At 37.6% G+C, this 25,492-nt stretch overlaps 2 protein-coding genes across 10 annotated transcripts in view; one reads left to right on the top strand and one right to left on the bottom strand.

Moving 5' to 3' along the window:
* The window catches only part of EFR3A (EFR3 homolog A), an 83,082-nt gene extending 79,889 nt beyond the window's left edge, over nucleotides 1–3,193 (top strand). For 6 of the 8 annotated variants that reach the window (XM_083822252.1, XM_083822253.1, XM_083822251.1 and 3 more), the window contains one exon: nucleotides 186–3,193. In XM_083822252.1, coding sequence (XP_083678378.1) covers nucleotides 186–291 — 106 coding nt within the window. In that variant the 3' untranslated portion in view covers nucleotides 292–3,193. The remainder of the gene's footprint in view (nucleotides 1–185) is intronic. The other 2 variants (XM_083822254.1, XM_083822250.1) reach the window with 1 other exon arrangement.
* Nucleotides 2,135–19,860, bottom strand: OC90 (otoconin 90). 2 transcript variants are annotated; one of them, XM_083822256.1, is made up of 13 exons: nucleotides 19,660–19,860; nucleotides 19,244–19,303; nucleotides 18,818–18,992; nucleotides 16,636–16,748; nucleotides 15,162–15,290; nucleotides 13,632–13,673; nucleotides 13,023–13,079; nucleotides 11,689–11,742; nucleotides 9,166–9,315; nucleotides 8,672–8,770; nucleotides 7,780–7,954; nucleotides 7,098–7,204; nucleotides 2,135–6,639 (listed from the first exon to the last, which is right to left on the bottom strand). In XM_083822256.1, exons 1-13 carry the CDS (start codon nucleotides 19,664–19,666, stop codon nucleotides 6,305–6,307), a joined length of 1,503 nt encoding a protein of 500 aa, XP_083678382.1. In that variant the 5' UTR covers nucleotides 19,667–19,860; the 3' UTR covers nucleotides 2,135–6,304. The 2 variants fall into 2 exon arrangements, with proteins under 2 accessions (XP_083678382.1, XP_083678383.1); XM_083822257.1 differs by having other exon boundaries at nucleotides 19,643–19,859.
* Between the last annotated feature and the right edge of the window lie 5,632 nt (nucleotides 19,861–25,492).

The following is a 25,492-nucleotide window of genomic DNA, read 5'->3' as shown; positions in this document are numbered from 1 at the left end:
ATTTAGAAAAGAGTACCATTAAAAACTGAGGCATGATAATGTCATTAGAATTTCAGGAACAGGATAAAATACTGAGGGAAAAAAAAACATCGTTTTTGTTTCTTAAATATTAGCGTTTGAAGTTATTAGAAAAAAAAAACCAACAATCTGTATAATTATATATGTTGATTGTTCTTCTCATGCAGTCCTCCACCTAGCCCCTCGGGAACAATGACCGTTACTGCTGGACATGCTCATTACCAATCTGTTCCAGTCTATGAGATGAAGTTTCCAGATCTTTGTGTGTATTAAGTGTCTTCTGAAGTCTGCTGGAAATTATTTAGAGTAGAGTACAATAGAAAGAGCAAGATGAGTTTTCAAATTTTATTGTTTTTCATTTAAGCTAAATTCAAAATAATAATGAATATGAGCCAAAACCAGATTACTTTAGCCAAACTCTTGAATCTCTGCTGTTATTTTTTTTCTGTAATATATTTTAAGTTAGGTTTTCATTTAACGTTTCTTCGTTTTCATGTTTCAGTACATGTACAAGTCAGATATATAACATGTTTTGCCATGTATATGAATATTTCAGTTATTCTAGGAATCTGTATTTCTGTAAATTCCTTTAATTTGAGTCAATGTAATTGAAGAACCTTATAAAGTTTTTTTCCTTTTTATTTTTTTTTCCTCTCCTCCTCAGTCATGTATCTAAATGCTTTTGGCTTGTTTTCATCTTAATATATGTAACAGTGGAGCGCTGGCCTAGCTCCCTTTTGTTCCTGCTGTTACAGTTAGTTAACTTGTTTGTTTTGGAATATATGGATAAAAAAAAAAAACTTTACATGTGTTCAAGTACAGTAAATGAAAGAATGGACACTTGTTAAGTAGTTCTAATGCATAACATAATATGCCTTTTAGATATATACTCTAAATACACTCCAGTATATGTCCTGTGTTTCTTGCTGAGAGCTACTGCTTTACGTAAGAGAGGAGAAATTTCCTCTTGAAACACTGAATTGTGCAATATTTTTCACGTCTTAAAGTGTATAGTTTACAGACTGTACTTTTGAAAATGCAGTAGTATTTTACTCTGTTTTAGTATAAATACATGAGAAATATATTTAGTATAGCAAAAAATAAACTGAGGGCATTTTAAATCATAAATACAGAAACTACAATTATATTCTATGGGATATTTCTCTGTCATTTATTACAGCTTTTTTAATGATGTTTTAGAAATTGAAAGAAAAATGGATGAAACTGTTTAAAGACCAGGAATTTGTTACATGTGTTTTCAAGCAAAAGCATTTTTTTTAGAGATGTATCTGTTTGTCTGGTTTTGTTTCATTTCTCAGATCTTTCTAGATATAAGGAAAATGTGCTGACTTTCATAGGTTTATGTATCTGAGTATACTATTCAAATGTAAATAAAATAAAACTGATACAGTAAATCAGTGAGCTTTTGATGATAATTGTCAAGGCTGTCTTTGACTCACTAAATTCTGCAGGTAAAAAGAAAAAGGCAGTAATAGCTGATGCTGTGAATCACAAGCTTGAAGTCCCTTAGTCTATCTGAATCTGAAGCAACACAAACGTGAATGAACAGTCTCAAATGTCAAACATTTGAAGTAGCCAGCATTTATATAAACAAAGATCAGGCCACAAACAAAGTGATCTAACTTTGGTTAGCCCTGCTTCGAGCAGGGGCTTGATTAGATGACCTTCAGAAGTCCCGATCTAAATTAATCTATGATTGCGTAAGTGTACAAGCTGAGTGGTTATTTTTTTGTGTCAAGTAGGCCAGCTAATTTGCTGACTGTTTGGGGCATTTGCAAACCTACTGTAAAGCAGATTTGTAGGTTTTCGAACTGTAGCACAGTAAGCATTCCACTAGACTACTTTTAAAAGTCTAATGTGACAACAGCGAAATTTCAGCTACTTAAACCTATGAGATAACATGCTGATACTTTCAGAAAGCATTCGCAAAGCTCAAAAGGTAATTGAGACCTTCTTTTCAGTTTAACAGTGAAATCACAGCTGTTAGTGGATGACGAAACAGCCCCTTATCTACAGCATTCCGTTGTGATTTTTACTGCTGCAGCGTATCAGCCTGATCAGACCACAGTCTACACATAATTAGGACTCGTTGTCACTCTAGCTTTTAGTTTTCACTTTTTTTTCTTTTTTTTTTTTTTACGGTAAAATGTAATAGTTTTTTGGCCTATATGAAGAGTGTAATTTTTTAAAGAGTAAATCTAACCTAGAGTTACAATGTAAAACACTTATCCACTGTCATTTTTAAGAATAACACTGTGCACTTTTGTACAAAAAAAAAAGTCTAAAGAATCAGAAATAAAGAATGTACTTCTGTTTGCACTCTTGCAGTATGCAGACTGTGCTGTAAATACAGGATTGTTTCAGTGATTGAATTCTGTTGCATGAATGCTGCATGTGAAAATAACTGAATCCAGCATTTCATTTTCTGTTCTGTTCTATGAAGTATCATTTATGCAAATCATAGGTTTCCATGTTTTCAATGTTCAATCTAGCTTTGTTTGGGAAATGCAGGTGTTTTGCAGGTATTGTGCAGGGACTGAAGAGCTTGTAACACTCTGTGTTCACATGATATTTAATTTCTTCCTTTCTGGAAATTCAGGGAGTCTGTAAGTTGATAACTGGTTCACTCTGGCCATTTTAGACAGCTGGAAGATGGGAGTCAATGTAAAATGTATTGTTTTGAAAGCTATTTTAATATGATGATGATGAATGAAACCAAATGAGTTAAGAGTGCTGTTTTACAATAATGTTGCTTTGTTTCACTTACCTCTTTATGTTCTTGACACAAGTTGCAGAACTTAGAAGCTCCATATGCGTACTGGCCCTGTATTATCTGCAACACATTGAGTAGTGTCACAGTGTTTATACATTGGTATCCAGTTCAAATGTATGCCAGCTTTTGCTTTGAGTTCTTTCCCATGGTGTCATTTTGAAAAATTATGGCTTTTGGTAGTGGGTCACTTTTAAAGTAAATGAATTCCTTGTTAATTTCAAAAAATAGAAATAGCCTGTTGTCCAAAATCAGAGTAGGGCTAATTTGTCTGTTGTTCTGATGGTCATATATTCTGTACTGTATGTAATGAACCAGTTCAATAAATGTAAGAACACACTGTGCAATCTATATTTAAGCAATAAAATAAACCAAAATTTAAAATAAGTCTTCTCTAAGGTGTCATTTGATTTTTAGTGTTTTCAATTAAAACTTACAACTTTTTTTTTGGCATTTAAACTAAATCTCATTTTACACAACTTTTTTTGCAAACATAAAGCATTGCAGCATTATTAAACTACTACTTACTTTTGAACTATTACTACTGCAAAGACTACCAAAATCTGAGAAAGCAATAATTCAAAAATCATTTCCTCATGGCAAATAAGCTTCAAGAAGATAAGTCATGCTTTTCAGGGCTGACTCTGGGTAAGGTATCATGATGTCCGTTTCAAGGAATGATGCAAGAGTTTTTGAAGATCTGTATTCTCCCAACAGGTACCATTTTTCAAACAGTGATGCCATCTAATAGGTTTGAGTTTCTGTTTGTTACCCTCTTTTATTTGTAGCCTTCACTTATTTACAAGGTTTTAAAGTACACCGTGACACAGGAGGGAAAAAGATTTTACTTTCTTGTTGTTTTACTTTGAGGACGTTGGGACCTTCTCTTGCTCACATAAGACATATTCTAGATATAGACAGGTTTATATTGTCATTTTTTTTAACTTGTTCCTCTGTTCTTCATTTCTGCAGTCATTTGGAGTATATTTACAAAATGATAATAGGGTAGGCATGTTCTTTCTGTTTGTTATTATGGCTTATCGTGGATCTCAGAACCTTCTATTAAGATGCATGGTCATCAACCTTGTAACACAAAACCAAGACTTGTAATTGACTACTTTCTGGGGCCTGGGGGAGTTTGTCTGGAATCTAACCAAGAAGAGATTTTTGCCTTTGTATGAAAGACTTAATTCATTCATTGCTACCAATTTTAATAACTCTGTGTTGAAGATGTCCAGTACACCTTAATAGTACTGTCTTTCAAAGTTTCCAAAGAGGTTTCAAAGTCTTCCTAAACGATGTCAAGTTGTTCATAAAATTAGTTTCCCAAGTCTTTGTTTCTATAGCAGGTTGCAGATGAAGACTATGTGCTTAAAAATAAGTAAACTGGTATCTAATGAAGTAGAAAATCTTTTTAAATGAGCAATTAGTTGTTTGCTTTGTGGATGCAATTTGGTTTTGGCCAAGTATGTCCCAAATCTTTTAAAACTGTAGTGTAAAGTTACAGAGAGAATGAGGGAAGAAAAAAAGCTATGATTTCTCCCTCATTTTGTTCCATTTATTTATTTTTATTTTTAGAGCTGATCTCTGAGAATGAATATAGGTAATCATAGCTCAACTTACTCTTTATCAACACAGTTTTTATGGTAGTAATTACGGAACAATTTCAAAGTTAATTTTTTCCTGAAATGAGATACTGGAAAAAAAACTCCCACAGCAGTTAATTACAACATCACCTAAATAACAGCATATTTATAATGTAATCTTTGTTACTTGATTGATTCAAATGATCTATCTCTATCTCTGAAATTAAACAAAAATGACGTATTTCAGTGAATAAATGCTTGTGTTGATTGTATAACCATGAATGTAATCCTAGCTTCTAATAATTAGCCAAAAGGGATTTTTTTTTAAGTGTGTATTTTAAATGCAGGCTTCAGAGGAGCAGCACTTTTTTCATCAATCAGAGAAATGAGCTTGTGGTTTTATTAAGTAGCGATGCACTTTAATTCACTTGTTTAAAGGCCAATTTTCCCTGTTTCGAGTAATTAGCCATCTGACCTTTTAATTATCGTTTTTATTTCTAAATGCTCTGAAATACAGAAATAGTTTTCCATCACTATGATAAAAGGCTGATAACTCTGAAGTTCCAATTCTGGAATGAGTAAATGTATCAGCATTGTGCAAATTTCTGCACAGAAATGGATGAGCACTGCTCTAATCCTTTCCAGTTTTTAATGCAGGAAAAATGCTAAAGAGGGAATATGACTAACCAGAGGTTTGTAGTGTTGACTACTTGCTCAAGAGCATTCAGTTGCATTGTCACCTGTTGTCGCAGTGCCGACTTGCAAAAGGAGACCAAAATGATGTGGTCCAGTTAAGTACTTCATGGTATGGAGGAACATGGGCAGCATTTCTGTCTCCAGCACTGGGTTAGAGTCATTGATCTGTAATGAATACTTTTATAACAAAATTAGGCTTTTTAATGCGGGATTATAGACAAGAACATTAGACTTTTGAGAACAATTGAATCACCAGGCAGTTTGTAGGAACTGGTTTTGTTAGTGGTCATTTTTGTCCTGGTCATCCAAGAAATGTTAGTGGTCATCTTTTGTCGTGGGGGAAGGTTATAGAGAGAGGGAAATTTGGAAAGTTTTTAATGTTTATTAAAACATGAAGTTGCTTCCTAATTTGCTTTTTCATATTTCTTTTCAGTCAATAATAAAAGCCTGCCTTTGTTAAGAAAATTGAAGTGTGAAAATTATTAGAAGCCTTCCTAGTTCCAAGGCAAAGTTGAGACAGGTGCGACTAGTTTTTTTTTACTCTATTTTTTTTTTACTCTTTTTTTACTCTAGTTTTGCATTAGATACTATACACTAGTTTTGGTTGATCCCAGAAAGTAGAACCTTTAACACCCTGAAATCTCTCAAAACTGGAGATAACTATGCATAGTACCCAGGGTTGGGGCAAAGAATATACCTTTTATTGCCGTGTTCTAGCAGCCCGGCAGAAACTCTGTGGGGTGAAAATTCAAATTAGGGAAGAAGGAACACATTTTAATGTAATTACCTAAGCTTTTCTTCTGAGTGTTTCCTGCTTTGCTCAGTAAAAGAGTAATGTCTGCAGAAGGACTTGGAGTAGTTGCAGATTGGTTTATTTAAAAAGCTGAAATACTTAGCCACCATCAGTACGATCCAGTCTGAACCAACTACACAGTTAAGAAAAATCGGTCTTTGATCAGAACAAAAATCAGAGCTTTGACCAGAAATCAAATACAGTAATGCAGAATACTGCCAAGTAATTACTTAAGGTAACAGCTTCTCTACATAGATGTTCTGTAGTGATGACTTCACTATGGAAAGGAGAATACATCTTAGCTTTAAATACCTAGCCTATGATTATGTCATTAGTGTGCTGGAAAATGTAAAACTGCGTGCAGAGTGATAAGGGAGTAAGGTACACCAGGGCTGGCTGTGGAATTCCCCGTGCCATTTCTCAAGGAAGCGGCCGTGGTTCGTTATCTGCCTTCATGTTGCCCGGTCCTGGGGTCTCCAAAAGGACTCCACGTGTCTCTCTCTTTGCTCTCCTGAACGTGCTCCACAGGGGACCTTCCTCCTCGCTGCTCTCCTCAGAGCTGGAAAACCCAGCGCCCGTTTCTGTGCCGACTGAAGGCCTTTCGTAAGGGCCGCTTCGGCATGAGACTTTCTCCTCTTGGCACGCTTGTCCTTGTGGAAACTTAAGGCTTTCATTGAAGAAGGCAGAAGCCATGCACTCGGCTGCCGTCTTGTCACAAGCACATAGGAGTTTCTCACACAGACTCCAACCAATACCTGAAAGAGAAAATTCAAAATTAATATTCAAAAGCAGTTACAAGTAGTCAACATGTAATTTTACACAGGTAGATGAGCTTTGAACTAAAATTTTCAAATTCACCTTTAATCATCTAAATACGCCTGACACTGAGGTCTGAGCAGCTAAAGCTGTGACTGGCTTTTGCTGAATTTGTGAATATAAAGACACCAACAGGTGTCCTTTGTCTGCAGTCAATAAATATGAATGCAATTCTCTCATTCTGACCCAATCACATTATGCACAGTGATGTAATAGTCTTTACCTCAAATAGGAAAAATACTTCAGCTTTGGAGTAAGCATTGATGAAATTCTGTAAGCCGTTTTTTTCTGACTCCCCACTCAGCTCTAGCACGTCACAGGTATGGTGGTATCCAGTCTGTAATACTTTGATACACTTTCATCAGAAAATAAGAAATGTCCTCTAACCCAAACTTACATTTTGGCATGTGATCAAAACATACAACTTCAGATCTTGAAGTTCTTTCTGCATGGCATCCTAGCTTCTTAACTTGTTCCATACAACAGTGATGAGAGAAGCAGCACCTAAAATAAACAGTAAATGTAAGTGGAAAATAATTCATTTTTCTGCATCAATCACAGTGTATTCACAATTACTTTATCTATTTTCAACGACCATTAAAACTGAGAAATTCCAGTTTTCATATCATGGAAAAAAATTTCCATAAAGAAGAAAATAATAACATCTGCACTTTACAACCACCTTCCTAATTCCTTTGATATCACATGCTTAAAGGTGGTATAGTTTTGTTTGATAGTTTAATTCAAGATTTAAAATAGAAATTGCAACTGTGGCCCAATCCTCCATGAGCACTGTCTTGACGTGTTCAAACGCTATCGGCTAAAAATCTGAAAATTTCAAGATGACGGCCAGAGCCTTCGCTATCCTTGATCTAGTCTACTTTATCATGTGTGGGTAGTTTTATTTGTGTGCAAGTTCAGGAAAATTTTGTGCGCTGTTCACTATACTTAGACCCCACGTGGCTCCCAGCTGTTACAACTTTCACCTAAGGAGAAGGTTAATTTGTAAATGGCACACTGATGGCAAAAGACACACTGATCTTTGTTGGTCCATAATACCCGAAGCTAAGAGCCCACACCTGTCCAGTGCATCAGTAGGATAACCTCTGCCTTCTTGGCCGCAGTAGCAACCGTAAGACTCAAATTCCTCTGGGCATCGCTCAGTTAAACAGAACAGCATTTCTCCTAGCTGCGGCAGCTCCCTCTTCACTCTTCCGTTTCCTCTCTCTTGCAGAAAAGTTAATCGTTCACATGCTATGAAGCAAGAAGATGTTATTTGACATACCTTGTTTTCAACAGTTGGGGGCACTCTTCTGATGATAAAAGTATTTAGAGAACCATCATTTATTTATTTATTTATTTATTTATTTATTTATTTATTTATTTATTTATTTATAAAGACAATGTAATATTATTTCAAAATCGTTGCTCCAATCCATGACCTATGTCTTTTATAATACCACTGAGCAAGTCAGCAAGAGAAATGGGGGGGAATATTTAATGGAAAGAGAGATTCCCTACAGAGATATAAAATACAAATCAAAATGGATTGCAATGAGAGTAGTTTGAAACCCTATGTAATCTTTCATATTTAAATATTACTTCCAGAACATTCAAATCCATCTGAGAGAAATAAGAATTCAGTAGCTTTTCTCTTGGCTAATTCAGAAAATAGAGTCCTAATGACTCTATATAACTCCACAGTGATAGCTGGGCAGTGACTAAGTTGTGCTGAAAGAAACGATTTTTGTCCTGACCTTTCAAATTTTTCATTTGAAATATTCTCCACGTAGCATTAAAGGTGTATTCAAACTAAGATGTGCACAATTCCTTCATGGTACATGTCCATATGTACATGTCTAACTGGCTTAGAATAACTATAATCTTTATCTGTAATACAATCCTAATTTTTAATTTAGAGGTAACTACATTTTTCACTAGATGTAACTGAAAAAAATAATCTTCATTTACCTTTTCCTTCAGGTCCATTGGGTCCCCTGTCAGACAGTGCCAGGTCCACAGCTACCCCAGGGGAAGTTGTGCCCTGGACACCTCTTGCAGGGCTTGTCTCTGGAGATTACACGTGCACAGGTTAGACTTGTAAAGATTAGATTTGCAAATCTAGAATAAACTCTTCTACAAGTAATGTGACCAAAAGTACATGTTCTAAGCTGTAATCAATTGGTAGTCTTCTAACATTTGCTGAATTCATAGTCTGAAGACTGTTCACTGATGGTTAAGTGAGTTTTCCTGGTCACTGTTAGAGAGTGAACTGCCACTTTCGGTGTTGAACACCCTGTATCCTTCTTTCCCTGTTGAACACCCTTTATCCTTTGTAATCTAATCAGCTCTAGGGAGAAAACGATGTTATTATATGAGTCGGTGAGAAATGCTGGTTCCTCAGGTAGCTCTGAACAGAGTGGTGTAAATTACATTAGTGCAGATGCAGTGCAGCCTGTACTTGCCTTTTCCTTTCATCCGTGTAGATGTGCCTGCAGGAATATTCTCAGTAGGGACAATTTTGACTTCCACTGAGTTAACATCTGCTGGGGAGGAGGCTGGGGAGGTGGTTCTCGCTCCCACCGGGACCACAGCTTCTGAAAATCTGTCCTCTCCTGAATAAGCAGAAAGAGAAAAGCAGAAGAAGACATGGAGCAATAAACAGTCAGATTTTCATTTCAGATAGCAGGTCAGGGTAATATCCTGGGGCAGGTTTTCTGTGAACTGCTGGTCATAGAGAAAAAAAAATATTCAAGACAAAGATTAGAAAAGCAAAGAGTATCCACACTGGTCACTGCTTCACATCTCTTGCCTTTCAGAAAAAAAAATGTTATGCTTGTTAAATATGACCAGTGTAACTGCTAAACTGGGCAGGTAAAGGAGGTGTTGTTTAGATTTTTTTTAGTTTGTTTGGTTTGTTTCTGTTTGTGTTTTTGTAAATTTTGTATGTTGCATACAGAGGTAAAGAGCTATGCCAGTTACTAGAAAAAAAAAAAAAAGGTTGCTGATTAGTCAGCCATACTGAGAGAGGAAGTGCAAGTGAGATAACGTGAGATGTCATTTCTGAGTAAATAGCCTAAAAAAATATATAGTGCCGTTTCATACAAGGGTACCAAAACTAATAGCAACATTAGTGAAGGTAGAAAATGATTTGACTGATGCAGAGATGGGCAAATGCAGGGTTTGCTGCTTTGTAACCAGAAGGAAATATCAAGGGGAAAATAAGTTGAGGTTAAATAGAATAATTTTAGGGAGGTTCTTTATCCTAGAAGTTACACTGGTCTTAAATTCTAGATTATGTGAAGCTGTAGTATTGGCCAGGAATGTTTTGTTGAATTGGGGGATTATTTATCTTTTTTATTATTTTCCTTTTTTTTTTTTTTAATTTCACTATTTATATAAGCTAATTTGTTAATGAAAACTCTATTTTCAAATGGAAATCAAATGGTTTCATTTTTTCTAAATGTCAATACAAAGAACGTGGTATTTCACAAAGAACATACTTCATTTTCAAAGTGACTATGTATATAGTTTCCACATTGTGAAAGCTCTTCCTTTTAAATACCCCAGCTTAACTAATTAATTGGATTCAACTCAAATTCATTAATTTTATCCCTCTGAAGTTCTGTTTTTAGTACACATTGAAAACAACCTGTCTGAGGATAAGAGAATGGATGAAAAGAGTGAAAATACCAGTAAGAACACAGGGAAGCCCATGAAAAGATGTGGGAAGGGATCAATAGCAACATGCTGGTCCTAATAGCTCAGCAAGGTGCTCATTTCGTGATGCTTTGTTTGACAGTGATGTGATGAAAGTGATTCCTGCTACATGTAGATAATATAACCGGAGTTTGGGATATTCTGCACTTTGCTAAGAATAGGTATTACAGATAATCTTCTAGAAGCCATGCAGACCTCCAACACAAGACACGCATTTTCAGATATGTTCAAGTTCAGTGATTCTGAGCAGTCCTTGGTACAGCAATGACACTTTTCTGGACTGGGGAGGGCTACATGAATGTTATCTAGAGAGTGCAATCTAAGCCAAAAAGCAGCTCCTTCCTTCCCTCCATATTCAATGAAATTTGACATTTTCTGGTGTATTTGCTTCTTCCTGAATGTTCATTTCCATAAAAAGGGGCCACTGAAAACCTCCAAGACATGGTTCTCCACCTACTTTTAGCTGTGGCTAATGGCGTGAGTTTGCTTGTAGCAATAATAACTGTAAAAGGTGTAAAAGCTGTTAGACCGGGAAAGAGTTCCATGAAATTTTATATATTAAAGGAGAAGGTAAAATCAAAATGAACCCTTCAGGCAGAAAATGCTATGAATGTAATTTAAAGGATCAACCATTGTATCAGAAAATATATTACATGAAGAGGTTTTGCAACTATGTGCATGAGGAGTGCAAACAAGTGGCTGGAGGCAATGAACAACAAATACCTCTCAGAATGATTTTACTGACTGTGTTTTTGTGACCTGACCCTGATCTAAATTTGCTTCTCCAGCAGTCCTGTCCTCACCACGCGTAGATTTCAAACTGTGATGCTTCAGGTGATATATTGCTATGCCAGTCAAAGGAAAAGAAAAGCTTGGAGTCACTGACCTTTCAGCAAGGGGACAGGAGGAGCAGGAGCAGTACCTCTGGGGTCCTTTGTGATAACTGGACAAAAAGCAGAGGCATCGTGGTAGTGGAATGATACCAGCTGCATCTCTGCAGTGTGTTCCCAGAGTGACTTTTAGTGAAAATATTATATACTTTAACCAAATATCATTATTAACCTTTCTTTATAAAGAGGATAATTAGGAGAAATAAAGTGGTTTGCTCAAGAATATGCAGGTCAGCAGAAGAAGTAGAGGTATTATCCAGAAATCCTGAGATGCAGATTTTTGCTCATGATAACCATAAAGCCTAATAAACCAAAACCTGTTATCACCTGGAGCCAAAAGTGCCCAATTTATCAACAAAATTATAAGCAGACTCTTACCTTCTGCATTGAAAGTCCCCAGGACCATATCCTTGGGCTCAAAAGAAGTCACTGCTGAAGACAGAAAATGTAAACTCAGACAAGTTGTCAGCACAGACTTATGAAGAGTCAAGCTGATGAGAAGAGCTTTTTCAGCAGAGGAGGAAAGACCCTCAGCATTTCAAGCATGGAGATGTGCCAGGTTTTCTCTGCAGTGCATTGATTGTTACAGACAAAGTGATACTCATAAAATAAGCTCATTGTACCTTTGAATAATGTGCTTTCCACTAACAAAGCAACATAAATATGACTGAAGCAGAAAATTCCCTATTAAATCCAGCTGACAGACTACACTGAAGAGAATTAGGTGTAAAATCCCATTGTTGTGCACAGAACAGATGCTACGCTCCTTGTGAACACCTTGTGTTTGCATTGAAAATCAAAAATGTATGGGCAGCTACAAACCCAAACCCTTCCCTGACCTCTGATTTATTTCTTTACCTCATATGCTGATTTTCAAGTATCAGCTTATTTTTGATAAAGTATAAACAGAGCTCTCAGGTGATCCAGAAATTCATCTCTGCATCTTCTTTGTGTGTTTTAGGACGTTGTGATATAAGGAAGTAGGTCTTTGCCTTTGAATGCATTTCTGCAGAGTGTTTAGCTTTGGCTTAATACAGTTCATGCAGCAATGGTGAAGCTCCTATGGTTTAAAATGGGGACACAAGTAGTTAAATGGAAATGGTTCTCCAAATATGTCCTTTGCAGTCTGACTAGATATGTTATCTGTGTTATAAGTTCAGCTTTCTAAAATTTCTATTACAGGCTTTTATCCCTGGGCAATATATTGAGCTTTATCATAAACTATGCCGGTTCAGAGAGCATGAGTAATTGGTTTGGGGGAAGACTGGTACAGATGTGCAAATACTGCACATAGATACTGCTTTATTTTGTATGACTAAACCTCTTTTTAAAGACAAGGAGCATGCAACTGGCTGTGGGTGCAGCGGTTGGCAGCCACGCAGCACGGCGTTGCCAGACACCCCCCCCCCCCTTCTACAACCTCTCTTCCCAGGGAATAAAGGTCTGTTCTGATGAAAGCAGGTTTTGCCACAGAGTTCTCAATCTCAGCCCTTGGGAAACTTTGTGTAAACACCGGTTAAGCACGTTGAGCACACAAACTGAAAAATTGCACCTTCTCATTCAGTCTTGAATTGGATCGCCAAAACACTGTGTCTACTTTTATATCCAACCCTCTAGAAGGGCTGTAAGAAAACAAACAGCCTGTTCTTCTGTTTTGTTCTTCCAGCTTTTGGGAGCTGAAAGCAGTGCTTCTTGCACTGTTAGTTGCAAACCTTCTTCCATGGATGCTGTTACAGCCAGTGTTTTGTCAGTCCTGTGATGAGGGAACTCTGCAAAAATAAAAGCATTCTTATTGCAAAGAGAATCGTGGCTTAGGATGCTTGTTAGACAGGTGCTTGGTGTAACATGGTCAGAGTCAGCAGAATGAAACTTATTTCCAATTATTATTATATTCTTACTTTTCATAGGGCTATATTTATAATATAAATATAGCAGGTATGAACCGAATTATTGTAAAAGTGACTATTAAAATACTTCCTTAGTATCTATTGACTGCTGATAACAAATCCTACTCAAAGAAGTACATTACAGTTAGGAAAAGCCCTTAGTCTCTATCACAGTTTTAATTTAAACAAGAAAACTAATCAGCAATAAGCATTCTTTACATTCTCATTTCAGCAAACACTTAAATACGTGTCCTGTTGTGAACGTATGAGCATAAGAATTAAATATTTAAACATGAAAAATGTTTTAATCCAGCCACTTGGCTAGGAACCTTACTGAAGCATAGCTTCCTAAATACTCGATTTATTTTTCTCAGTGTATACATTCATCTTGATTTAATATACTCCAGTCAGAGAGTTAAAGAGGTGAGGACATACCCTCCGTGTGAAGTGTTGTCAGCTCTCTCTTGCTAGTTGTTTCTGAAAAGGAGAAAGCTCTCAGAGACTAAAGTGTGAGAAAGGGCTTTGTCAACATTTCATCTCAATAGTACAACAAAACAGGAGTTCAGTGAATTTATTCCTATTAAAGCAAAGGTTTAGGCAAATATATCCCTATCTCATTCAAATTTTCTCTGTAATAACGAATCTCCCAAAATACTCTTCCTAGAAGTTTGTCAGATAGATATTTTTTTTCCAAAGCCTGAGCTGGACAGAACAGACACAGAAAGATAATAATATGAGCAAACACTAAATTAAAATGTTTCATTCAAAGGATTTATTTTTTTTTTTTCACTAAGAATTAAAATCAGGAGCCTAAAATTAGTGGAGGTATTCAGTGAAATAAGATGTTATCTGTCTTTATCAGCAAAAGTAGCATGATTTTCCTGTTAACACTTGACAATTTCTCTTTTATTTGTAACACGTTGGAGCTGCCATACTTTATATTAGAGTCATCTGATCCCAGTGAAAGATTACTGGCTTAACACAAAACAATTTTCTGGCATTGATGCAAACTTTGCTGTGGCATTTTCTTCTCCCGTGACCTCTTCACTCAGGGATGCACACATGCAGTGCCCTAAATTCATATAGCTGTCCTTAACATTGACAAATTTAAGCAAAGGGATCAGAAAAACTAGCAGTGCTTTTTCACATCTGGCTCAGCTTGGGAGTTTGAAGGTCCTCCCCCTGCCATGCTCTGGTTGCAATCCATATGAATTAAGTTTTTAATCCAGCTCTGTTCCCACATGCCAGGTATTCAGTCTTACCAGGTTGTAATTTCAGCTACAGAGCACAGCTCAGTGTATGACAATGGAGATAAATATCCCCTTCACCTTTATAGGGGATTTTTCCTTCCATAATGGAAAACAAGTAACAGAGCAGACTGGGTCTCTTTTTTTCCATTCCAATTACTTTTTGCATGCTTTAGGGAGAGATCTAGCTAGCAATACTGTCAGTTTGGCATTCCTGCTGGTGACCTCAGCAGGTTGCTATCACCCTAAGTAGCACCCAATAGTCAGGTTGGCAGGAGCCTCCTAAAAAAAGTAAAGAAACCCTCACGTCTAATTGGACTTTCTCTTTTGTGGTTGTGTCTCTTGCCTCTTGTCCTGTCCCTGTGCAACTCCAAGAAGTCTGGCTCCTTCACCTCTGCACACCTCCACTCGGTAGTGGAGGAGAGCAATAAGACCCCCCCGAGCCTTCTCCTCTTCCATCAGGTGCCCCAGCCCCCTCGCTGGCTTTGTAACCTCGCCTGGCCTTGCTCCAGTATGGCAATTAGCCTGCCTTTTTCTTCTCTTTTTATGTTAATTTGAGTAGCAGTAAATGGAAAGGGCACATGAAATGGAGAACAGGACAGACAGCCAGATTTAGTGCAGGAAACCACCCAGCTACTGCTTCCTTCACCTTGGGTCAAACCTGATGCCAGCAGAGAAGCTGGCAGGAGGGAGCAGTCGGTCAGATCCTGATTGTTACCTGTAACCAGAGATGGACAGAGGGAGACATCCAGCCCATTCAAGGACGAGTTAATACGCGCGCTCGCAAAACACTCAATGGCATCTTTGTCGCATGTGCAGAGGAACTGTTCACAGGGATCCCCGGTTTCTGGAAGTAAAACAAAAATCCAGACGAGGTGCTTTTGAGATATCTTTTCCCTCCACCTGTTTTTCCTCCCTGTAAGGCTTGTGTCTATATTCATTAGCGCATACCTATTTATACTGTGATTCTTCACGTTAAACACGTTCACGTTTTGTAGTTTGGTTTTGAAACACGGCTCCGTGTAGTCTGCACGGCTGGCATCGAGCACTGGAGCAGCTCCTACTACAGAGCAGCAAGGAGCGCAGAGCAGGGCTTTGCTGCGTCTAATTTTTCCATGGAAAACTTAAGCAAGCTGATACTGAGTTTGACATTTCACAGACTTCATTAAAATAGTCTGCCTAACCCCAGGACTTCACAGTCCTCAGGCGAAGTCTTTCATATAAAATGTGTTTTGCTCCTTATAAAGGCTATGAGAGAGTTTCCTGAAAAATACTGTTTTCCCCACTTCAAAGTCTTCTACCTTTCAGAGCTTCAGAAAACATTGATCTTTCAGAAGGTTCTCACATCTTTCACATTTTTGACAGGGACTATTCATTTAGCTTTCTTTTTTTTTTTTTTTTTTTTAGTTTGAACAAAATGTTTTCTGATTATTAAGCATAGAAAGAGCTAGAAAAAACACTATTGAAGTTTAAATGTGCTTGGGTATTTATAGACTGGTTCAGAAAACAAAAATGGTTTTCATTTGGAACAAGAAAGTGTAAATTGGATCAGATCATTATTTAAACAAGCTGTGAAGTTCTTGGTTTTGTGATTCTGCTCTTCTTTGCTGGTAACCTCAAATCCTGTTCTAGAATATAGCCTTTTCTGAGCACCAAAACTAGGTCAAAAATTATATTAAAATAATTAGGGACACTCTACACTTGCTGAGATTTTACTAGTACTGCCCGGAGTAGCTCCTTTCACAACAGCATGGTCACTCTGCCCTTGCTGTTGGTGCTGTTGTACCTGAGAAGTATATGTGACCCTGTAGGTAAAACTTCAGAAGGAGCACTGCTTTTCAGGTCATTCCTCAGTATCACCTCCATTCCTGATGTGTGGAGATACCTCAAGCAATGCTCTGTGGTCCTGCAATGTCAGGGAAGCCTGGAAACCTCATCAGGAGGCTGCCAGTTAGAGGAGTCCCGATAAATTTCTGGCTATTGCACCTCAGCTCTCCTGCTTAGCAGGGCTTTGATACCTCCTTGTATTCCTACTGCCATTCACCCCGAGCAGAACACTTAATCCCTCAAGAATCCACAAACAGAGATGGTTTATGCTTAATTTATGTGTGTTTTTAAGTAGATAGACCAGAGGGAACTTCTCAGCCACGGTGAGGCTCCAGTATTATGCTTTTGTGATAGGTTAGCCTTACCACAGGTCAGGTTTTCAGTAGAGCAGCTGACATCTGTAGAAATTTTTGATGGGTCCCATGTGCACTCCATCTCCATTGCTTCCTCGTAGCATTTGCGATGCTGGAAACAGCATCTTAAAGAGTGAAATAACACAAAGTTCAGACAATTTATTTTTCTTTTCCATTCAAGATCAGCCTGCAATGCTTTGGCTGGCACTCCCATACAGGAATGCAAAAGATGCCGAAGGAGAAAAAGGGTCCACAGTGTGGACCCAAATCAGTCTGGTGGGATAATTACAGTTGCAAAACCCAGTGGTGGGAGCAGGTCTGCAGGCTGTGGGACATTATGCTTGCATTTCACAACTGCTGCAGTAGTTGAGGTCCTACAAAGATGCTAGGGCCAATTTCAGTAAAAAATCTACTGCAAATGCCCAAATATCTGCTCACAGCACACTGCCAAACAGAACCCCACAGCTTGGCTCTGGAGGTCCTGGCTCCAGCCCTGGCACAAAGCCTCTCACTGCAGGTTTGGAGAACCATGTAGGACCCAGCACTCGGAGGTAAAGGTCTCTGCAGCACCTTGTGAATCACCGTGTCTCATTGGGACTCTATAAATGGGTGAGGTGTTATCCTCTCTTTCTTGTTCTTTCCCCTCAGTGCAACAATCAAAATTAAAATAAACTGTTTAGTCATGGAAAGGGGCCGGGCCTCAATGTGTTTCTCACAGCAGAGTGAAGAAGCTTTCTCCTATCACTACACTATGCAGGCAGCTAGAAACCTTGCCTTGTCCTACACACCTGCTGTCAAGCAAACCTCAAACACCTGCATGGCCACCGTAGCTGTGAATAGCAATGAAAGTTCAAGCAAAACAAGATTCTCATCAATTCTCTCTTCACTTCTCAGAAAGATGAGTAGTAGCCGCTTTTTGGGAGAGTGTGTTAAACCAAGAGACTGTATCTGTGCCAGTGGCAAAAGAATCATCAGTCTACATTTGCTGCAAACTGCAGTGGGGTTGCCACGCAGCTAGGGAAACCTCTCTGAGGGACTGCTAATATCTCTGTGCTCTTTCTGTACTGGTGCTGCTCTGCATTGAAATGAAGCTGAGTGAAGCAAAAGCCCAGGTGCTCAGCTCTTCAGGTATCAAGCCATTGAGTTGCCTCAAACTCTCATTACAGAATGTCATTGTGTTTATTCAGAAAACCTATCATGAGAAGTCCCATGGCTTTTTTTTTTTTCCAGTAGCAGGGTTACATCTGCATTTTCCCAGCCATCCCATGCTGGAAAGTGGATGGACTAATTTCCGTCTAGCTATAGGCGTTAGCCATTGGTGTCTTCACTCAGGAAATTATTTCATTGCATTGCTGTAAGTACCTTTTTTTTCTATTTAGACATAGATGAATCTCCATTCTGTTTTAATTTATTTTCCTAACTCCTGCCGGTAAAAGTGTATAGCCATTAGATTGTCCTGATCTGATGTTACATTTTTTCTCACTAGCCCAACAAGGGTCTGGAGCAGTATCTCCCGAAGCACAGACTGAAGTTTGGATCGTTTTGTTCTGATTGCATGGTACCTGGAAGAGACATTGAGCTATATTGCTCTTTTCTTTGCCCAGTGTCTCATGTCTTTGACATAGACAATCAGAGCAAGATTTACTTAACCTCTTAACTGCCACTTGAAGTCACACTTAGCTGTAACCTGGTTCTGTTGATGCTTAAATCCCCCAGATGCCAACATTTCCATTAAAGTCTACATTTGCTTACACTGCTGATACCCATCTCCCAATAACAGCAGTTTGGTAGGGCTGTAAACCCACCGAGAAGCTCACATTCATTCTCCCACTTGTCTTATTAGCAGGCCCTCCAAATTTTGGCATCAGAGTGTGATTTCAGGGTGAGACACAGTTCCCCATCACAAAGAAATGAATGAGGTTTTGTTCATAAAGGTATGCTCAGAATTTAGAGACCTCTGTGTAAGAGATGCCAAGAAGCTGGGTTTGAAGCTTACTTTATTGCATGGGTGGATATTCTTCACCACCATTTTAAACCAGCTGTGCCACCAGGATTACACTGGTGAAATTATATGCAGGTGCGGGAGGCTGTTTTTATTTCTAGGAAGTGTGTCTCCACATTGCAGTGTGGTGAAGTCCTTAAATCATATAGGCACGTGTTATGCTGCAGGACATCCGACATGGATAAGACTTACTCATCGGCTTCATCCACAGGGAGCCCTTCCATCTCCAACCGGCAAGAGCAGCCATAGTCTTCAAAATCCCTGGGACAAAAGCCACTAACACACTTCATTTTGTTCACAAAGTTGAGCAGGGCAGGGAAGTTAGTGAAGATAGACTGTAGCCAGGTGAAGCGAGAACCCAGGCAGTCTGGAAAGAGAGCAGCCGTAAATGCCTGATGCACGGAGGTGAGCCAGGCGTGGGACACACCTGGGTGGTGGGATCGTGAAAGCAGAGCCTAAACAAGGCACTAACACGGGGGCATCAAGCAATTTTCATCAAGCAGTTTTCAGTATTATTACAGTCAGTGGAGAAATCTACAGCCTCAAAAATCCTCATCCCTTTTCAGTATATATAAAAACAAACTCCACAGCTGAAGTACAACTGGAACACATACTTACCGAAAAATAATGCAACGCTTTCCACATTTTGAAAGACTCCATTCAATAATGTGGCATTGTCTAAATGAAAAAAAAATCATATATATTTAAAAATAGTAGGTGACAAGAATGGCCCCCAGAGCACCCCTGGCCTTGCTTCTGTTGTCTAAACACTTTGAGATAAGAGTTACCAGCTATTTGCTTACTGCACACTTCCCTACAGTGTTCTGGAGCACAAGTCATTCCCCACTGCAGTGCAATATGATAGAAAATAAAGCTTAAAACATTCTTACTCAAGATTCTTTCAGGTGTGTTAAGAAGCTCTGGCAGAAATATCGGTGGCTCCAATTCTTGGCCACCTACCTCAGCAAACAAATTTGAGAAGAAAAAAAAAATTAAATTGAAAACACAATAACATACTTCATTATGACACATACACTGCATGCATTTTGAATGTCTTCCTACACCAACAAGCTGATTTTGCAAAGCAATGAAACGCTTAGCTCCATGTACACCCTGGGGAGTCCAGAAGCATACCAGTAAGTCACATTGGCTTTAACTCAAAAATCAGCCTCTGTTAAACTGTGGTAGTGCTGGTGAGGATGTGCTCAGCCTCATATTCCTGTGCTCTTCTGAACAATAACACCTGCTGGAAATTATTATTATCATTGTTATTTATTTTTGTTATTTATTATTTATTTTTATTTATTTATTTATTTTTATTTATTTATTTATTTATTTATTATTTATTGTTATTTATTATCATAAAATTGCCTTAGTTGCCCAACTACTTGCATTGTCCCAGTTGTTTCTGCTTTGTAACCCTGTGCTCTTCAGCTGCTGGAAGTCAAGAGGTTTGCACAGCCGTCTCCGCAGCTGTGTTTGCTGTGTGCCTCTTTAGAAGTCTCCTTCCAGCAGAGCTGTGAGTCCAGTACTTGAGTTCAGGAGAAGCACTCAAAGCCTGGTGGATAGAGCTTAGGTGGAATCAGTGCTGGGTTATGGAGGGAAGCAGCAGCTGATTTACCTTCTCTGTAGCATTAAATACATCTTCCAGGCCATTACTCTATAGACCGTGAGACAGCTTTTGTATTAGACATATTAAGTGCTTCTCCACTTGATGTTTCACTTTGCTGTTTCACCAGGATGCATAAGGGTTTACTGTCTAGATACATCTCCAACTATTTCAAGCCTTTGCTCTTCATTTAGCTAACGGGTCAGGTCAATAATTTTTCCCACCAAAATGATGTTTGCTAAATGATACAAACAGAAAAGACAGACCTTCTCGTATAAAAGCAGAAGCTTCTCAGATTGATTTTGCTGAGACCTTATTGCCTGCAGTTTCTTCATAGGGCTATTTCTTTCTTAAGTCAATAGTCTTTTTTTTTTTTCTTTCACATTTGAAGATGCTATAGTATATTTTCCGCACTTTTAATTTTTTCTATAATGTCCTGAATTAGGATGAAATATAGTACTCGTTCTTGCCTGTCCCACATATTTTCCTTGTTCTTATTTTCTGTACACTTTTAGGAGAGAATTTGTTACTTTAAATAAATTTAAACTTAACATTATTATTATTATTATATTAACAGATGAAAACTCAAGGGTATTTATTGGCTCAAATATCTAAAGACTGAATAATAAAAGATTTTAAAATAATGACATAGCTTATCTCTCAGAATAACTGGCATTATTAACTCTGTCCATTTTTTCTGTGAAAGGTTCTGGGAAAGAGCTGTTATTACTTTGTTATTGTGTTGTATTTTCCTGCAATAAATATAGGTGTAAGAGAAGGAAGAGGAAGACAAGTAATGGATTTTTTTAGATAATCCTTAACTTGAAGTTTAGCAAAGGGCTAGAAATTTTTATTTTTATTATTTTTAAGACTATATAAATGGATCTTCTCAGGAATCTCGAGTTCAGTTCAACTTGTGGAGTGATCAAGATGTCCCCAGACATTGTCAGTATACCTCCAGCACTACATTTGTCAAGTTTAGTGGCAGAATAGGAAGATGTTTTTCCTTTTATGTTATTGTTTTCCTGAAAACCTTAGCCCCAATGAAAAGCTTTTAGATGAACAGCGAACAACCAGAAACATCCCTCATTGCAACAGGATGGAGAGGAAGAGACTGCTTTCCACAGACCAGAAAAAAACCTCCTGATAAAGGCTGGTATTACAGTACCGAAACAAGTCTATTGAATGCTTGACAGTCACAAGGAATTCAGACTCAAGCAAAATAATGATGTGCCTAGCAAAAGAAATAGCATTTACTGCTATATATATGTGCACACATTAAGCCATGCTTGCTAAAGAAAAGCTGCCACTTATTTTGGGGTTTAAAAGCTGTATTTCCTCTACAATCACAAACATCCTTGCCCCAAGTCGTGGCCTGTCAAGTTTATCTAAAGCCAGGTTTTGAAACACTGCCTATCTCCACAGCTCAAACTCAGTGTCTGTTAATGTGTAGCCATTGATCATCTAGGCCTTTCAGCAAAGTTTTGGAAAGCATGAAGATTCCATGGACTTGAAAAGAGACAGAGAAGAGGATTGATAAAGGCACATTACAGAGCCGCTGGATGATGTCATTCTTCCAGCATCCTCCATTTGCATGTAATTCTTCTCAGCAAACTTAATTTGCACACACCAAATTAACTCATAAGTCTCTGACACTCCCCTTGAGAAAAATTCCTACCACAGGGTCAGCTGCTTAGTAAACTTTTAGTTTTTCTAATCCTTTTGTTACTAAGAATGGTATTTCTGATTGTCAGTGAGTCAAGATCAATGAATCAATGTTTGCTAACAAGGTTGCTTAATTTTGTTTAAATTTTGGGGTAGGGACAATGAGAAAATGCCTTCTGCATTAATCATGCTCTTTTCTTCTTTTTCTACCATGTCTTTTGGGGCTCATGTTCCCACCTTGTTCCTTGTATAGTCAGTGAAAGATTGCAGTACAGAAATAAATCTTTTAAATCACAGAGCACCCTGGGGAGGTCAGCTTCTCTCACCTTTCTCTACAACCTGCTAAATGACTTGGCACATGTCCTGAAAAGCCTTGTGTGATACATCAGCCCTTGGGCTTTCCAGTTGTATGCGTTAACCACAGAGTTTCTTTCATCATTCAGATGCATGTAAAAATAGCTTCTGGACTGTGTCTGTGATGTTGATACTCTGACAATGCTTTTCAGAAGTGTTATACAAACAAAGCCTATCCAAAAAAAAATATATATATATATATATCAGTGCACCTCCAGTTGTTCTTGCAGTCATGCTTAATTAAAATGTCAAAATATAGGGCATGGATGCATTCATTATAATACTTGGGGAGCAGAAACATTGATTGTACTAGGAAAAATAAGGGTGCAGCAAACCCAACCTATTTGATTTATTCAAGGTAAATCACAGTAGCTCCTCACAAAAATACTAATTCATGCACAGGTATTTGTTTCAGTCTGAACATAGAGATATGCAGAATGGATCCCACATAAGTATAAATCAACAATCATTTCCAAACCCCCATATGTTTAGGACAACATTTCAAAGCTTTGTGCTTAGACTGTGCATAGATGGAGGAAAAAAATCTAACAACTGTGGCATAGCTTTTTGAGGCTTTAAGCAAGAATGTCTTTCAAATACTATGACAGAAAAATTTCTGGGTGCCTAGATATTTTTGAGTGCACTAGATATTATCAACATATGCAGTCACATTTACATCTGAAGACTAAATATCCCTTCTTTAATTATGTTAGAAGACTAAATATCCCTTTTCCTTCCCCACCCCCCCACCGCCCCCCCACCCCGTAAAAAATGGTGCTTGTAATTTTCCCTATCTTTGCTGTGGAAAAACCCTGAAATTGTTACTGATTTCTATACATACATTAGGAGTCTTAAGACTTGATTTCAATAATATAATTTCTCCATGCATTTCGTGTTAGACCAGTTTCTTTACTGTCTTGTAATGCATGTGACCCCTTAAAAGAGAGGCAATGAGTGAAAGTGAGGTAGGTCATTGTAGAATTTTGTGTGTGCAAAGGTGCTGGGCTTTCTTTTCACTTCAGGAATAACCCTACAGAACAACCAGAAATGGTGTTAGACCTTCTAAGAACCCTTTTCTTCACCTGTATGCTGCTACTTACAATGACATTCCCGCACAAATGCAGGGATTGCAGAAATTTGAAATGTTTTCCCATCCCTGTCACTGGATCACTTAGAAGCTCATTCACTACATGACAGCAAAATCTGAAGAGTTATATGAAGGAAAAAAAAAATGTTCAAAGTAAAATTTCAAGGAGGAGTTTTAGCTGAGCATGAGTAATATTTCAGAACCCACTTAATGACGTGGAGAATTTAGATAACACGCATGTATTTAATGAGTAGAATCTATATATATGTAATTTTTCACTTTTCCTTTTTTTTTTTTTTTTTCCATTCTGAAGTACTTAGATCATGACCAAATGCTAGCAGAAGGAAAGTTGCAATTTTTTTTTTTTAAATATTTTAACCCTACTAATGTTTCTTTCTTTATGACAAGTCCTGAGAAAAAACCATTTTACAACTACTCCATAATTACACTTATTTCAGTGCATTTGGATGTTGAACAACAAAGTTTGAAGGGGTAGAAGGTGTGCTTCTAGAGTTCTGTTTCCATGTGCACATACTTAAAACAGTACTTAGGAATAAATGCTAAATAATCATAAAAAATGAACGGTGACTTACCACTGTGCAACACCATTGACATAGACACCAGAAGAATTGCAATCATTTTTGGTTTAATCCAAAGATAAGAAAAAAATCACACAGAAGACTGATGCGCCTGATGAGTTAAGTAAAATATTAGGCAGAATGTTATTTCTTGAATCTGAGAGTAAGAAGACATTAACTTAGAAAATTATTCTTTTGTAACCTGGCCATATTTCTGCTTGATACAATAGTTTTTACCCTTATCATAGTAAGTGCACATATTGCAGCAAAGACTAGTCTTACATATGCTCCACATTTTACCAACACTCTTTATAAACCTGAATAACAGTATCTATTTGGATATTGATTTAAGTTAGTCAGCAGGCTCCTCAAAAGTTCCATGGACAGAGCAAGTCCAAAGAGCAAAAAAATGGTGTGCTTGAAGCATCTTTTGTTTTGCAAACAGTTTTCATACCTTACTTGATCTAGCAGAATGTTCAAACAGTTCTTACAAATGAACAAAACTTCTGGAATTGATTCTGTTGAACCCAGTTAATCTGAACTCCTGCGTATTAGTTTGCTTCACATCATGGAAATCTCTCCCACTTTGTAGTCACACATTTGCTCTGATCTGTGTTGAGACTGATCGAATGCATCATATATTTTCCTAATCACAAATTCTATATTGCTTGGAGATCTTCAAAATCTGGGAATGCTTATCCTTTTAGAAATGTGAATAAGGAATTCTTCTGAAGCTTTGCACCAGTACTCATTAAACGACAGAAAATTGAACTACACTTACAGTTCACCCCAAAATTAGAATAATTTTCTAAGTCAGGCATGGAGGTTTTTTATAACCAAATAAATGAACATTTATTTATCAGTTTTCAAATATGTACCTACTGTTGATTTCTGCTCCGTCAAGTATAAAGTCAAATATTGCATTCATTTTTATTTAAAAATCTTGTAATATTTAATCAGGATATGAGGTTATAAATCTAACAGCTCTAAATATTTTACTGTCTGAAATCTCTTACCTTCACTTCAGTCTTACCTGTACTCCAGAGCCCTGAATAATTTTTTTTTTCTCTACATTTTCTTCCTAATTCCTGTATTACAGAGTACATCTAGAAAAGCTTACCTTGAGGGATATTATTCGAAAGCAGTTGGATGAAAGACAAATGGATTTCAGCAAAGTCAGTACTAAGTGATTTATACCCGCTTGGATATATACCTCACCCATGTGATCACTTCCTTTATCAAACCCACTTCAACATTTATTAATTAATCCTTCCATGAAGTTCCTAAGAGTCATTATGCCCACAGAGTATTTTAGTAATATAGCTCCAGCCATGTAAAGGATCTATACTGAGAGGTCTTTTCTGCAGGTGCATTCACCGTATAGTAACTTGCTCTAATACTCTGTGGCTGTAATTAAATAACAATCATTTCACTGTTATTAATCACAAAATCTCTGGGGCATGTGAATGTGGCTTAGCAAGAGGTAGTGTTCAGTGACGAAAGATGAGTGAAAATTTATACAGCTTTAAACACTGGCATTCCTCGGGGTTGAGAAGTCTGCTCTTGTCTATCCA

The sequence above is a fragment of the Anser anser genome, assembly GCF_964211835.1.
Source record: "Anser anser genome assembly, chromosome: 2".
Taxonomy (NCBI): domain Eukaryota; kingdom Metazoa; phylum Chordata; class Aves; order Anseriformes; family Anatidae; genus Anser; species Anser anser.
The sequence above is the reverse complement of the archived record's forward strand: the minus strand, read 5'-3'. Positions and strand labels throughout refer to the sequence as shown.

Coding starts and splice junctions, on each gene's coding strand:
- OC90 (XM_083822256.1), bottom strand. Junction 16,749..18,817: donor CCTGTGGATGAAGCCGATGA/GTAAGTCTTATC, acceptor TCACTCTTTAAG/ATGCTGTTTCCAGCATCGCA. Junction 7,955..8,671: donor CAATGGACCTGAAGGAAAAG/GTAAATGAAGAT, acceptor CTTGCTTCATAG/CATGTGAACGATTAACTTTT.